Raw genomic sequence first — 12,976 nt, 5'->3', positions numbered from 1 at the left:
AAATGCACCGAGTCGTTGAATTTCAATACATTTGATTCAATAAATGAAGGGTTTGTATGTTCCACAAAATAGTACTCCTGTTTCATTACTTTATTACTCCAGTACTCCTGTTTTGTTCTGTATATTGCACAGTTTTTTGTATATTTTTTTGCATATTGTACAGGATTGCTTATTGTTTTTATTGGATAGTAGTCTGTTTATTTCAATTCTTATTTTTTTTAACTTTATTACTTATGTGATTTATTTTTATTTCATATTTGTTTCCACCAACGCACCTTAAATTGGAGTCCTTAATGTCGTTATATGCAAATATAATGACAATGAAGTCTGTTCTATTCTATTCTTCTATATATCCAACATTATGTATTATTTTAATTGATCTTTTTTGTAACACAGTTAGTGAATTAAATGCACATTTGTAGTCGTTTCCCCATATTTCTACACAATAAAAAAATGTTGGGTTAAAAAATAACCCAATTTTAACCCAACTGCTGGTTCAGAAAAGGACGAACCCCTTATTTGAGTTATTTTAACTCAACATTTTGGGTTAATTTTTTTCAACCCAACTTTTGCGTTGAATTATTGAACCAAAAAGTTGAGTTATGATAACTTAATGTTGGGTTATTCCCAACCAAACTATTGGGTCTAATTATTTAACGCAAAAGTTGGGTTATGCTAACTCAATGTTGGTTGATTCATAACCCGACTATCAGGTTGAATTCATTTAACACAAAAGCTGAGTTATGCTCACTACAATGTTGGGTTATTCCAAACCCAACTATTGGATTGCGCAATTTAACGCTCCTTGACCTAATAGTTGGTTAAAAATGTTCCATTTTACGGCCGGTTTGTCCTACTCCTTCACAACTACAGATCAAAATTATTTGTATTCCATTAAAATATATTCAAACGCAAGATATGAGTGACATTTTTACGAACAGAAACATCCTGAGAGCGACGTATTCAGTGTAACATTAGCTTGGTCTTGTTGTCCACATTACGACACTGTTTGTTAGCACGATAGCCGTTAGCATCTCAGCGTGATTTGTTTACAGAAATCGGACATGTAGGATTCGGTAATCTGTGAGTGTGTTCTCCAATGTACAGATAGTGAGTTCTGCTTGTAACATGTGCTTTTGTAAAAAAAAAAAAAATCAGTTTTCCCTCAAAATGACAGTCTCGTGCTTAGAATTCCGAGAAAATACAAATAAAGCAACAAAAACGTGTGTCACGGAAATTTGACTGTACTAATGCACGTACCACCAATGTTAAAGGTCTTCTCCACGAAATAATGCCAACAATCCCCGATGCCACCACCTGTAAAAAAAAACAAAAACAGACAACACAAGCGGTGACCTTGTGTCACCTGTGTGAAGTTGGACCCCCCCACCTTGTCAGAACCGCCCTAAACTTGTCACCATTCATTTGTGCTGCAATTGTTTGTGTCAAACTATTATAGTTTTTACCTTATTAACCTTTTATGGGCTGGTTATGAATCATAAAAGGTTAATAAGATAAAAAGTATAATAGTTACACCAAACATTTGGAAAAGTAGCACAAAAAAAAAAGGGACAATTTTGGGGATATTTTGACAAGGTTAAATAAAAACTATAATAGACAAAAAAAAAATTGGATAATTAATAACATGTTTTTAACAAAAAAAAATATAATAGACAGGAAATGTTGAGAATTAATAACAAGATAACCATACAACCTTAATAACATAAAAACTATAATAGTTGGAGAAAAAATGTTGTAGCACAAAAGAATGGGACACGTTTAGTTGGATTTTGACGTAGTTGGGTGGGGGGGGGGGGGGGGGGGGGGGGTGATTAATATTAATAACATAAAAACTATAATACTTAGACAGGTCCTTGTGTCTTAATAAACAAGTGTCCTCTACAGTGGACATTTGCGTTAAAAACTCTCCAGTCCAATGGTCCGCTGTAGTGGACATTTGCATTCAAACCTATACAGTCCAATTGTCCACTGTAGTGGACATTTGTGTTAAAAAACATCCAGTCCAATTGTCCACTGTAGTGGACATTTGTGTTAAAAACCTATCCAGTCCAATTGTCCACTGTAGTGGACATTTGTGTTAAAAACCTATCCAGTCCAATTGTCCACTGTAGTGGACATTTGTGTTAAAAAACATCCAGTCCAATTGTCCACTGTAGTGGACATTTGCGTTAAAAACTATCCAGTCCAAGTATCCACTGTAGTGGACATTTGTGTTAAAAACCTACCCAGTCCAATAGTCCACTGTAGTGGACATTTGTGTTAAAAAACATCCAGTCCAATTGTCCACTGTAGTGGACATTTGCGTTAAAAACTATCCAATCCAATTGTCCACTGTAGTGGACATTTGCTTTAAAAACTATCCAGTCCAATTGTCCACCATAGTGGACATTTACATTAAAACCTATCCAGTCCAATTGTCCACTGTAGTGGACATTTGTGTTAAAAAACATCCAGTCCAATTGTCCACTGTAGTGGACATTTGTGTTAAAAACCTATCCAGTCCAATTGTTCACTGTAGTGGACATTTGTGTTAAAAACCTATCCAGTCCAATTGTCCACTGTAGTGGACATTTGCGTTAAAAAACATCCAGTCCAATTGTCCACTGTAGTGGACATTTGCGTTAAAAACTATCCAGTCCAATTGTCCACTGTAGTGGACATTTGCATTAAAACCTATACAGTCCAAGTATCCACTGTAGTGGACATTTGTGTTAAAAACCTACCCAGTCCAATAGTCCACTGTAGTGGACATTTGTGTTAAAAAACATCCAGTCCAATTGTCCACTGTAGTGGACATTTGCGTTAAAAACTATCCAATCCAATTGTCCACTGTAGTGGACATTTGCGCTAAAAACTATCCAGTCCAATTGTTCACCGTAGTGGACATTTGTGTTAAAAACCTACCCAGTCCAATAGTCCACTGTAGTGGACATTTGTGTTAAAAAACATCCAGTCCAATTGTCCACTGTAGTGGACATTTGCGTTAAAAACTATCCAATCCAATTGTCCACTGTAGTGGACATTTGCGTTAAAAACTATCCAGTCCAATTGTCCACTGTAGTGGACATTTGCGTTTAAAACTATCCAGTCCAATTGTCCACTGTAGTGGACATTTGCGTTAAAAACTATCCAATCCAATTGTCCACTGTAGTGGACATTTGCGTTAAAAACTATCCAGTCCAATTGTCCACTGTAGTGGACATTTGCATTTAAAACTATCCAGTCCAATTGTCCACTGTAGTGGACATTTGCGTTAAAAACTATCCAATCCAATTGTCCACTGTAGTGGACATTTGCGTTAAAAACTATCCAGTCCAATTGTCCACTATAGTGGACATTTGCATTAAAAACTATCCAGTCCAATTGTCCACTGTAGTGGACATTTGTGTTAATAAACATCCAGTCCAATTGTCCACTGTAGTGGAAATTTGCATTAAAACCTATCCAGTCCAATTGTCCACTGTAGTGGACATTTGCGCTAAAAACTATCCAGTCTGATTGTCCACTGTAGTGGACATTTGTGTTAAAAAGCTTCCAGTCCAATTGTCCACTGTAGTGGACATTTGTGTTAAACACCTATCCAGTCCAATAGTCCACTTAAGTGGACATTTGCGCTAAAAACTATCCAGTCTGATTGTCCACTGTAGTGGACATTTGTGTTAAAAAGCTTCCAGTCCAATTGTCCACTGTAGTGAACATTTGTGTTAAACACCTATCCAGTCCAATAGTCCACTGTAGTGGACTTTTGTGCTAAACACCTATCCAGTCCAATTGTCCACTGTAGTGGACATTTGCGTTAAAAACTATCCAGTCCAATTGTCCACTGTAGTGGACATTGGTGTCAAAAACCCTCCAGTCTAATTGTCCACTTTAGTGGAACTTTATGTTAAAAACCCTCCAATCCAATTGTCCACTGTAGTGGACATTTACGTTAAAAACTCTCTAGTCCAATTGTCCACTGTAGTGGACTTTTGCGTTAAAAACTCTCTAGTCCATTAGTCCACTGTAGTGGACATTGGTGTCAAAAACCCTCCGGTCTAATTGTCCACTGTAGAGGACAATTATGTTAAAAACTCTCCGGTCCAATAGTCCACTGTAGTGGGCTTTTGTGTAACAAACCAATCCAGTCCAATAGTCCACTGTAGTGGACATTTGCATTAAAAATCTATCCAGTCCAATTGTCCACTGTGGTGGATGCTGGCTTTTAAAACTATTCAGTCCAATAGTCCACTGTAGTGGACATTTGTGTTAAAAACCATCCAGTCCAATTGTCCACTACAGTGGACAATTGTGTTACAAACTATCCAGTCCAATTGTCCACTGTAGTGGACGCTGGCTGTTAAAACTATCCAGTCACAATTGTCCACTACAGTGGACATTTGTGTTAAAAATCTATCCATTCCAATTGTCCATTGTAGTGGACATTTATTTTAAAACTGTCCAGTCAATTTGTCAGCTGCAGTGGACATTTGTGTTAAAAACCCTCCAATCCAATTGTCCACTGTAGTGGACTTTTGCGTTAAAAACCCTCCAGTCCAATTGTCCACTGTAGCGGACATTTGCGTCAAATTCCCTCCAGTCTAATTGTCCACTGTAGAGGACAATTACGTTAAAAACTCTCCGGTCCAATAGTCCACTGTAGTGGACTTTTGTGTAACAAACCAATCCAGTCCAATAGTCCACTGTAGTGGACATTTGCATCAAAAAACTATTCAGTCCAATTGTCCACTGTAGTGGACATTTGTGTTAAAAACCATCCAGTCAAATAGTCCACTGTAGTGGACATTTGTGTTAAAAAAACATCCAGTCCAATTGTCCACTGCAGTGGACATTTGTGTTAAAACCCTATCCAGTCCAATTGTCCACTGTAATGGACAATGTGTTAAAAAAACATCCAGTCCAATTGTCCACTGTAGTGGACATTTGTGTTAAAAAAAACATCCAGTCCAATAGTCCACAGTAGTGGACATTTGCATTAAAAATATATCCAGTCCAATTGTCCACTGTGGTGGATGCTGGCTTTTAAAACTATTCAGTCCAATAGTCCACTGTAGTGGACATTTGTGTTAAAAACCATCCAGTCCAATTGTCCACTACAGTGGACAATTGTGTTACAAACTATCCAGTCCAATTGTCCACTGTAGTGGACGCTGACTGTTAAAACTATCCAGTCACAATTGTCCACTACAGTGGACATTTGTGTTAAAAATCTATCCATTCCAATTGTCCATTGTAGTGGACATTTATTTTAAAACTGTCCAGTCAATTTGTCAGCTGCAGTGGACATTTGTGTTAAAAACCCTCCAATCCAATTGTCCACTGTAGTGGACTTTTGCGTTAAAAACCCTCCAGTCCAATTGTCCACTGTAGCGGACATTTGTGTCAAATTCCCTCCAGTCTAATTGTCCACTGTAGAGGACAATTACGTTAAAAACTCTCCGGTCCAATAGTCCACTGTAGTGGACTTTTGTGTAACAAACCAATCCAGTCCAATAGTCCACTGTAGTGGACATTTGCATTAAAAAACTATTCAGTCCAATTGTCCACTGTAGTGGACATTTGTGTTAAAAACCATCCAGTCAAATAGTCCACTGTAGTGGACATTTGTGTTAAAAAAAACATCCAGTCCAATTGTCCACTGCAGTGGACATTTGTGTTAAAACCCTATCCAGTCCAATTGTCCACTGTAATGGACAATGTGTTAAAAAAAACATCCAGTCCAATTGTCCACTGTAGTGGACATTTGTGTTAAAAAAACATCCAGTCCAATTGTCCACTGTAGTGGACATTTGTGTTAAAAAAACATCCAGTCCAATTGTCCACTGTAGTGGACATTTGCATTAAAAAACTATTCAGTCCAATTGTCCACTGTAGTGGACATTTGTGTTAAAAACCATCCAGTCAAATAGTCCACTGTAGTGGACATTTGTGTTTAAAAAACCATCCAGTCCAATTGTCCACTGCAGTGGACATTTGTGTTAAAACCCTACAGTCCAATTGTCCACTGTAATGGACAATGTGTTAAAAAAAACATCCAGTCCAATTGTCCACTGTAGTGGACATTTGTGTTAAAAAAAACATCCAGTCCAATTGTCCACTGTAGTGGACATTTGTGTTAAAAACATCCAGTCCAATTGTCCACTGTAGTGGACATTTGTGTTAAAAACCATCCAGTGAAATAGTCCACTGTAGTGGACATTTGTGTTAAAAAAAACATCCAGTCCAATTGTCCACTGCAGTGGACATTTGTGTTAAAACCCTATCCAGTCCAATTGTCCACTGTAATGGACAATGTGTTAAAAAAAACATCCAGTCCAATTGTCCACTGTAGTGGACATTTGTGTTAAAAAAAACATCCAGTCCAATAGTCCACAGTAGTGGACATTTGCATTAAAAATCTATCCAGTCCAATTGTCCACTGTGGTGGATGCTGGCTTTTAAAACTATTCAGTCCAATAGTCCACTGTAGTGGACATTTGTGTTAAAAACCATCCAGTCCAATTGTCCACTACAGTGGACAATTGTGTTACAAACTATCCAGTCCAATTGTCCACTGTAGTGGACGCTGACTGTTAAAACTATCCAGTCACAATTGTCCACTACAGTGGACATTTGTGTTAAAAATCTATCCATTCCAATTGTCCATTGTAGTGGACATTTATTTTAAAACTGTCCAGTCAATTTGTCAGCTGCAGTGGACATTTGTGTTAAAAACCCTCCAATCCAATTATCCACTGTAGTGGACTTTTGCGTTAAAAACCCTCCAGTCCAATTGTCCACTGTAGCGGACATTTGTGTCAAATTCCCTCCAGTCTAATTGTCCACTGTAGAGGACAATTACGTTAAAAACTCTCTGGTCCAATAGTCCACTGTAGTGGACTTTTGTGTAACAAACCAATCCAGTCCAATAGTCCACTGTAGTGGACATTTGCATTAAAAAACTATTCAGTCCAATTGTCCACTGTAGTGGACATTTGTGTTAAAAACCATCCAGTCAAATAGTCCACTGTAGTGGACATTTGTGTTAAAAAAAACATCCAGTTCAATTGTCCACTGCAGTGGACATTTGTGTTAAAACCCTATCCAGTCCAATTGTCCACTGTAATGGACAATGTGTTAAAAAAAACATCCAGTCCAATTGTCCACTGTAGTGGACATTTGTGTTAAAAAAAACATCCAGTCCAATTGTCCACTGTAGTGGACATTTGTGTTAAAAACATCCAGTCCAATTGTCCACTGTAGTGGACATTTGTGTTAAAAACCATCCAGTCAAATAGTCCACTGTAGTGGACATTTGTGTTAAAAAAAACATCCAGTCCAATTGTCCACTGCAGTGGACATTTGTGTTAAAACCCTATCCAGTCCAATTGTCCACTGTAATGGACAATGTGTTAAAAAAACATCCAGTCCAATTGTCCACTGTAGTGGACATTTGTGTTAAAAAAACATCCAGTCCAATTGTCCACTGCAGTGGACATTTGTGTTAAAAAAACATCCAGTCCAATTGTCCACTGCAGTGGACATGGGCTGTTGAAAGCTGATGAAAAGACGGGGATTTGATGTGGACTTACAAAAAAGCCGGCCCAGAAGGGACAGGACTGCCTGACCCGAGCAGACGAGGTGAAGGCCATGCTGGTGAAGGAGAAGGCCAGGACCATGGCCCCTAGGCCCAGGTGGCACAGACCCAGGTACAGAAGCAGGCGGGCGCCTCCGGGGCCTCGACCCGAGATGCCCCGCCGGCTGTCCGACCAGCCGCGGGACCCCGAGGCGGACGCCACGCTGCTGGAGTCGGACGGCGAGGGCATGATGATGATGATGATGATGATGGTGATGATGATGATGATGGTGATGATGATGATGATGCGTGGACAAGTTCAGGTGCGCTTCCACTTTGGTAGGAGCTGAGGTTGAGAAGGCGGCCCTGCACGGACAGTCCGCCTCATCGGCCCGCCATGACGGTCCTACTTGTCTTCTTCTTCCCACGACGCTGCTGGCTGTCCGCCGCCGTGCCTCCACGCGCTCCCTCCCGTCGGCATTGCGGCAAGACGCGCTGCGGGCCGCACGCGCTCGATCATCACAAAGCGGGACACGTGCGGCGCTCACGTCTCGGACACGACGCCCCACTGGCGCGTCCTGCCGGGCGAAGCATCACCTGCTCGTCAGCGCGACGTGGACGACATCCATCGATCGCTCAAACTGCAGCAAAGGCGGCGATGGACGTCGACCGTGAAGTCCACCTTCACGTGCCGCTTCTCTTCCCGCACCCGCGGTCACGTGGGCATCGCGTCCACTCGCGGAACACTCCACCCGTGACAACGCGTCTTATTTTTTATTTTAGCAATGATTACGATCGTCACCCTTTAGTCCTCCTTAGTCCTCCTACGTCGGAGCCCAACCTGCCCCGTGCGTGATGACGACGCACGCAACGCCTGCGTGGGACGCGTGAGATGCGGCAGAGCGCACGGATGTTGACGGTGGTGGTGGGAAGGAAGGGAGGACGGAAGGAAGGGAGGGAGGGAGGAGGAAGAAAGGAAGGAAGGAAGAAAGGAAAAAAGGAAGAAAGAGCTGAAGGAAAGGAACGAAGGGAAGAAAGGAAGGGAAAAAGAAAGGAGGAAAAAAAGAAGTGATGGGCGTATGGAGGGACGGAAGAAGGAAGAAGAGAAGGAAACTAGAAAGGGAGAGAGGGAGAAAGGAAGGAGGGACTGAGGGAATGAAGGGAGAGAAGGAGGAAAGGAAGAAGGGAAGGGAGGAAGGAATAAAGAGGAAGGACGAAAGGAAGGAAGGAAGGAAGGGAGGGAGGGAGGGAGGGAGGGAGGGAAGGAAGAAAGAAAGGAAAGAAGGAAGGGAGGTATGAAGGAAGGGAACGAAGGGAAGAAAAGAAGGAAAAAAGAAAGGAGGAAAAAAAGAAGTGATTGACGTATGGAGGGACGGAATAAGGAAGAAGAGAAGGAAACTAGAAAGGGAGAGAGGGAGAAAGGAAGGAGGGACTGAGGGAATGAAGGGAGAGAAGGAGGAAAGGAAGAAGGGAAGGGAGGAAGGAATAAAGAGGAAGGACGAAAGGAAGGAAGGAAGGAAGGGAGGGAGGGAGGGAGGGAGGGAAGGAAGAAAGAAAGGAAAGAAGGAAGGGAGGTATGAAGGAAGGGAACGAAGGGAAGAAAAGAAGGAAAAAAGAAAGGAGGAAAAAAAGAAGTGATTGACGTATGGAGGGACGGAATAAGGAAGAAGAGAAGGAAACTAGAAAGGGAGAGAGGGAGGAAGGAAGGAAGGAAGAAAGGAGGGACAGAGGGAAGGAAGGGAGAGAAGGAGGACAGGAAGAAGGGAAGGGAGGAAGGAATAAAGAAGAAGGAAGGAAGAATGAAGGGAGGGAGGGAGGAAGGAAGGGAACGAAGGGAAGAAAAGAAGGAAGAAGAGAAGGAAACTAGAAAGGGAGAGAGGGAGGAATGGAAAAAGGGAAGGAAGGGAGAGAATGAGAAAAGAGAAGGAATAAAGAGGAAGGCAGGAAGAATGAAGGGAGGGAGGACGAAAGATAGGAAAGAAGGAAAAAAGGGAGAGATGAAGGAAAAAGGATATGAGGAAAGAAAGAAGTGATGAGGTATGGAGGGACGGAATAAGGACGAAGAGAAGGAAAATAACAAAGGGAGAGGGAGGAAGGGATGAAGGAAGGGAGAGAAGGAGCAAAGGAAGAAGGGAAGGCAGGAAGAATGAAGGGGGGAGGGAGGAAGGATGAAAGGAAGGAAGGAAGGGAAGGAGGAAGAAAGAAAGGAAAGAAAGAAGGGAAAAAGGAAGGGAGAGATGAAGGAAGGGAACGAAGGGAAGAAAGGAAGGAAAAAAGAAAGGAGGAAAAAAATAAGTAATGGGGGTATGGAGGGACGGAATAAGGAAGAAGAGAAGGAAACTAGAAAGGGAGAGAGGGAGGAAGGAAGGAAGGAAGGAAGGAGGGAGGGAAGGAAGGGAGAGAAGAAGGAAAGGAAGAAGGGAAGGGAGGAAGGAATAAAGAGGAAGGCAGGAAGAATGAAGGGAGGGAGGGAGGAAGGACGAAAGGAAGGATGAAAGAAAGGAAGGAAAGAAGGAAGGGAGGTATGAAGGAAGGGAACGAAGGGAAGAAAGGAAGGAAAAAAGAAAGGAGGAAAAAAAGAAATGATGGAAGTATGAAGGGACGGAATAAGGAAGAAGAGAAGGAAACTAGAAAGGGAGAGAGGGAGGAAGGAAGGAAGGAGGGAGGGAGGAAGGAAGGAAGGGAGAGAAGGAGCAAAGGAAGAAGGGAAGGCAGGAAGAAAGAAGGAGGGAGGGAGGAAGGATGAAAGGAAGGAAGGAAGGGAAGGAGGAAGAAAGAAAGGAAGGAAAGAAGGAAAAAAGGAAGGGAGAGATGAAGGAAGGGAACGAAGGGAAGAAAGGAAGGAAGGAAGGAAAAAAGAAAGGAGGAAAAAAATAAGTAATGAAGGTATGGAGGGACGGAATAAGGAAGAAGAGAAGGAAACTAGAAAGGGAGAGAGGGAGGAAGGAAGGCATGGAAGGAAGGAAGGACGGAGGGAAGGAAGGGAGAGAAGGAGGAAAGGAAGAAGGGAAGGGAGGAAGGAATAAAGAGGAAGGCAGGAAGAATGAAGGGAGGGAGGGAGCAAGGAAGGACGAAAGGAAGGAAGGAAGAAAGGAAGGAAAGAAGGAAGGGGGAGGGAGGAAGGATGAAAGGAAGGAAGGAAGGGAAGGAGGAACGAAGAAAGGAAGGAAAAAGGAAAAAAGGAAGGGAGAGATGAAGGAAGGGAACGAAGGGAAGAAAGGAAGGAAAAAAGAAAGGAGGAAAAAAATAAGTAATGGAGGTATGAAGGGACGGAATAAGGAAGAAGAGAAGGAAACTAGAAAGGGAGAGAGGGAGGAAGGAAGGAAGGAAGGAAGGAAGGAAGGAGGGAGGGAAGGAAGGGAGAGAAGAAGGAAAGGAAGAAGGGAAGGGAGGAAGGAATAAAGAGGAAGGCAGGAAGAATGAAGGGAGGGAGGGAGGAAGGACGAAAGGAAGGATGGAAGAAAGGAAGGAAAGAAGGAAGGGAGGTATGAAGGAAGGGAACGAAGGGAAGAAAGGAAGGAAAAAAGAAAGGAGGAAAAAAAGAAGTGATGGAAGTATGAAGGGACGGAATAAGGAAGAAGAGAAGGAAACTAGAAAGGGAGAGAGACGGAGGAAGGAAGGAAGGAGGGAGGGAGGAAGGAAGGAAGGGAGAGAAGGAGCAAAGGAAGAAGGGAAGGCAGGAAGAAAGAAGGAGGGAGGAAGGATGAAAGGAAGGAAGGAAGGGAAGGAGGAAGAAAGAAAGGAAGGAAAGAAGGAAAAAAGGAAGGGAGAGATGAAGGAAGGGAACGAAGGGAAGAAAGGAAGGAAGGAAGGAAAAAAGAAAGGAGGAAAAAAATAAGTAATGAAGGTATGGAGGGACGGAATAAGGAAGAAGAGAAGGAAACTACAAAGGGAGAGAGGGAGGAAGGAAGGCATGGAAGGAAGGAAGGACGGAGGGAAGGAAGGGAGAGAAGGAGGAAAGGAAGAAGGGAAGGGAGGAAGGAATACAGAGGAAGGCAGGAAGAATGAAGGGAGGGAGGGAGCAAGGAAGGACGAAAGGAAGGAAGGAAGAAAGGAAGGAAAGAAGGAAGGGGGAGGGAGGAAGGATGAAAGGAAGGAAGGAAGGAAGGGAAGGAGGAACGAAGAAAGGAAGGAAAGAAGGAAAAAAGGAAGGGAGAGATGAAGGAAGGGAACGAAGGGAAGAAAGGAAGGAAAAAAGAAAGGAGGAAAAAAATAAGTAATGGAGGTATGAAGGGACGGAATAAGGAAGAAGAGAAGGAAACTAGAAAGGGAGAGAGGAAGGAAGGAAGGAAGGAAGGAAGGAAGGAAGGAGGGAGGGAGGGAAGGGAGAGAAGAAGGAAAGGAAGAAGGGAAGGGAGGAAGGAATAAAGAGGAAGGCAGGAAGAATGAAGGGAGGGAGGGAGGAAGGACGAAAGGAAGGATGGAAGAAAGGAAGGAAAGAAGGAAGGGAGGTATGAAGGAAGGGAACGAAGGGAAGATAGGAAGGAAAAAAGAAAGGAGGAAAAAAGAAGTGATGGAAGTATGAAGGGACGGAATAAGGAAGAAGAGAAGGAAACTAGAAAGGGAGAGAGGGAGGAAGGAAGGAAGGAAGGAGGGAGGGAAGGAAGGGAGAGAAGGAGGAAAGGAAGAAGGGAAGGGAGGAAGGAATAAAGAGGAAGGCAGGAAGAATGAAAGGAGGGAGGACGAAAGGAAGGAAGGAAAGAAGGAAAAAAGGGAGAGATGAAGGAAAAAAGAAAGGAAGGAAGGAAAAAAGAAAGGAGGAAAAAAAGAAGTGATGGACGTATGGAGGGACGGAATAAGGAAGAAGAGAAGGAAACTAACAAAGGGAGGGAGGGAGGAAGGAAAGAGGGAGGGAGGGAGGAAGGAAGGGAGAGAAGGAGCAAAGGAAGAAGGGAAGGCAGGAAGGATGAAAGGAAGGAAGGAAGGAAGGGAAGGAAAGAAAGGAAGGAAAGAAGGAAAAAATGAAGGGAGAGATGAAGGAAGGGAACGAAGGACGGAAAAAAGAAAGGAGGGAAAAAAGGAAGAATGAAGGGAGTGGGGGGAGGAAGGAAGGAAGAAAGGAAGAAAGGGAAGAAAGGGAAGAAAGGAAGAAAAGGTGGAATAAAAGACGCGATGGAGGCATGGAGTGACGGAAGAAGGAAGAAGAGAAGGAAAAAAGAAAGAGAGAGAGGGAGGAAGGGGACGAATGGAAGGAGGGAGGAACATGGAAGGAATTGCTATTTCGACCTGCCTTGCCCTGCAGTCAGTGCTGGAGTATTGTCACTGTAGCTGTAAGCTACTACCTGGAAGATGTATGCTGCATGTGGACTGTTTGCTGTAGCTGTAAGCTACTACCTGGAAGATGTATGCTGTATGTGGACTGTTTGCTGTAGCTGTAAGCTACTACCTGGAAGATGTATG

General features: G+C 42.8%; 1 protein-coding gene across 1 annotated transcript in view; it reads right to left on the bottom strand.

The window, feature by feature from the left end:
- Positions 1 to 8,452, bottom strand: part of fam189b (family with sequence similarity 189 member B) — a 42,239-nt gene extending 33,787 nt beyond the window's left edge. The window contains exons 1-2 of the mRNA XM_062029640.1: positions 7,593 to 8,452; positions 1,261 to 1,317 (exon numbers count right to left, since the gene is read on the bottom strand). Of these exons, the coding sequence (XP_061885624.1) occupies positions 1,261 to 1,317; positions 7,593 to 7,826 (291 nt within the window). The 5' untranslated portion in view covers positions 7,827 to 8,452. The remainder of the gene's footprint in view (positions 1 to 1,260; positions 1,318 to 7,592) is intronic.
- Positions 8,453 to 12,976: the final 4,524 nt, after the last annotated feature.

The sequence above is a fragment of the Entelurus aequoreus genome, linkage group LG20 (assembly GCF_033978785.1).
Source record: "Entelurus aequoreus isolate RoL-2023_Sb linkage group LG20, RoL_Eaeq_v1.1, whole genome shotgun sequence".
In the NCBI taxonomy this organism is placed as follows: Eukaryota; Metazoa; Chordata; class Actinopteri; order Syngnathiformes; family Syngnathidae; genus Entelurus; species Entelurus aequoreus.
The sequence above is the reverse complement of the archived record's forward strand: the minus strand, read 5'-3'. Positions and strand labels throughout refer to the sequence as shown.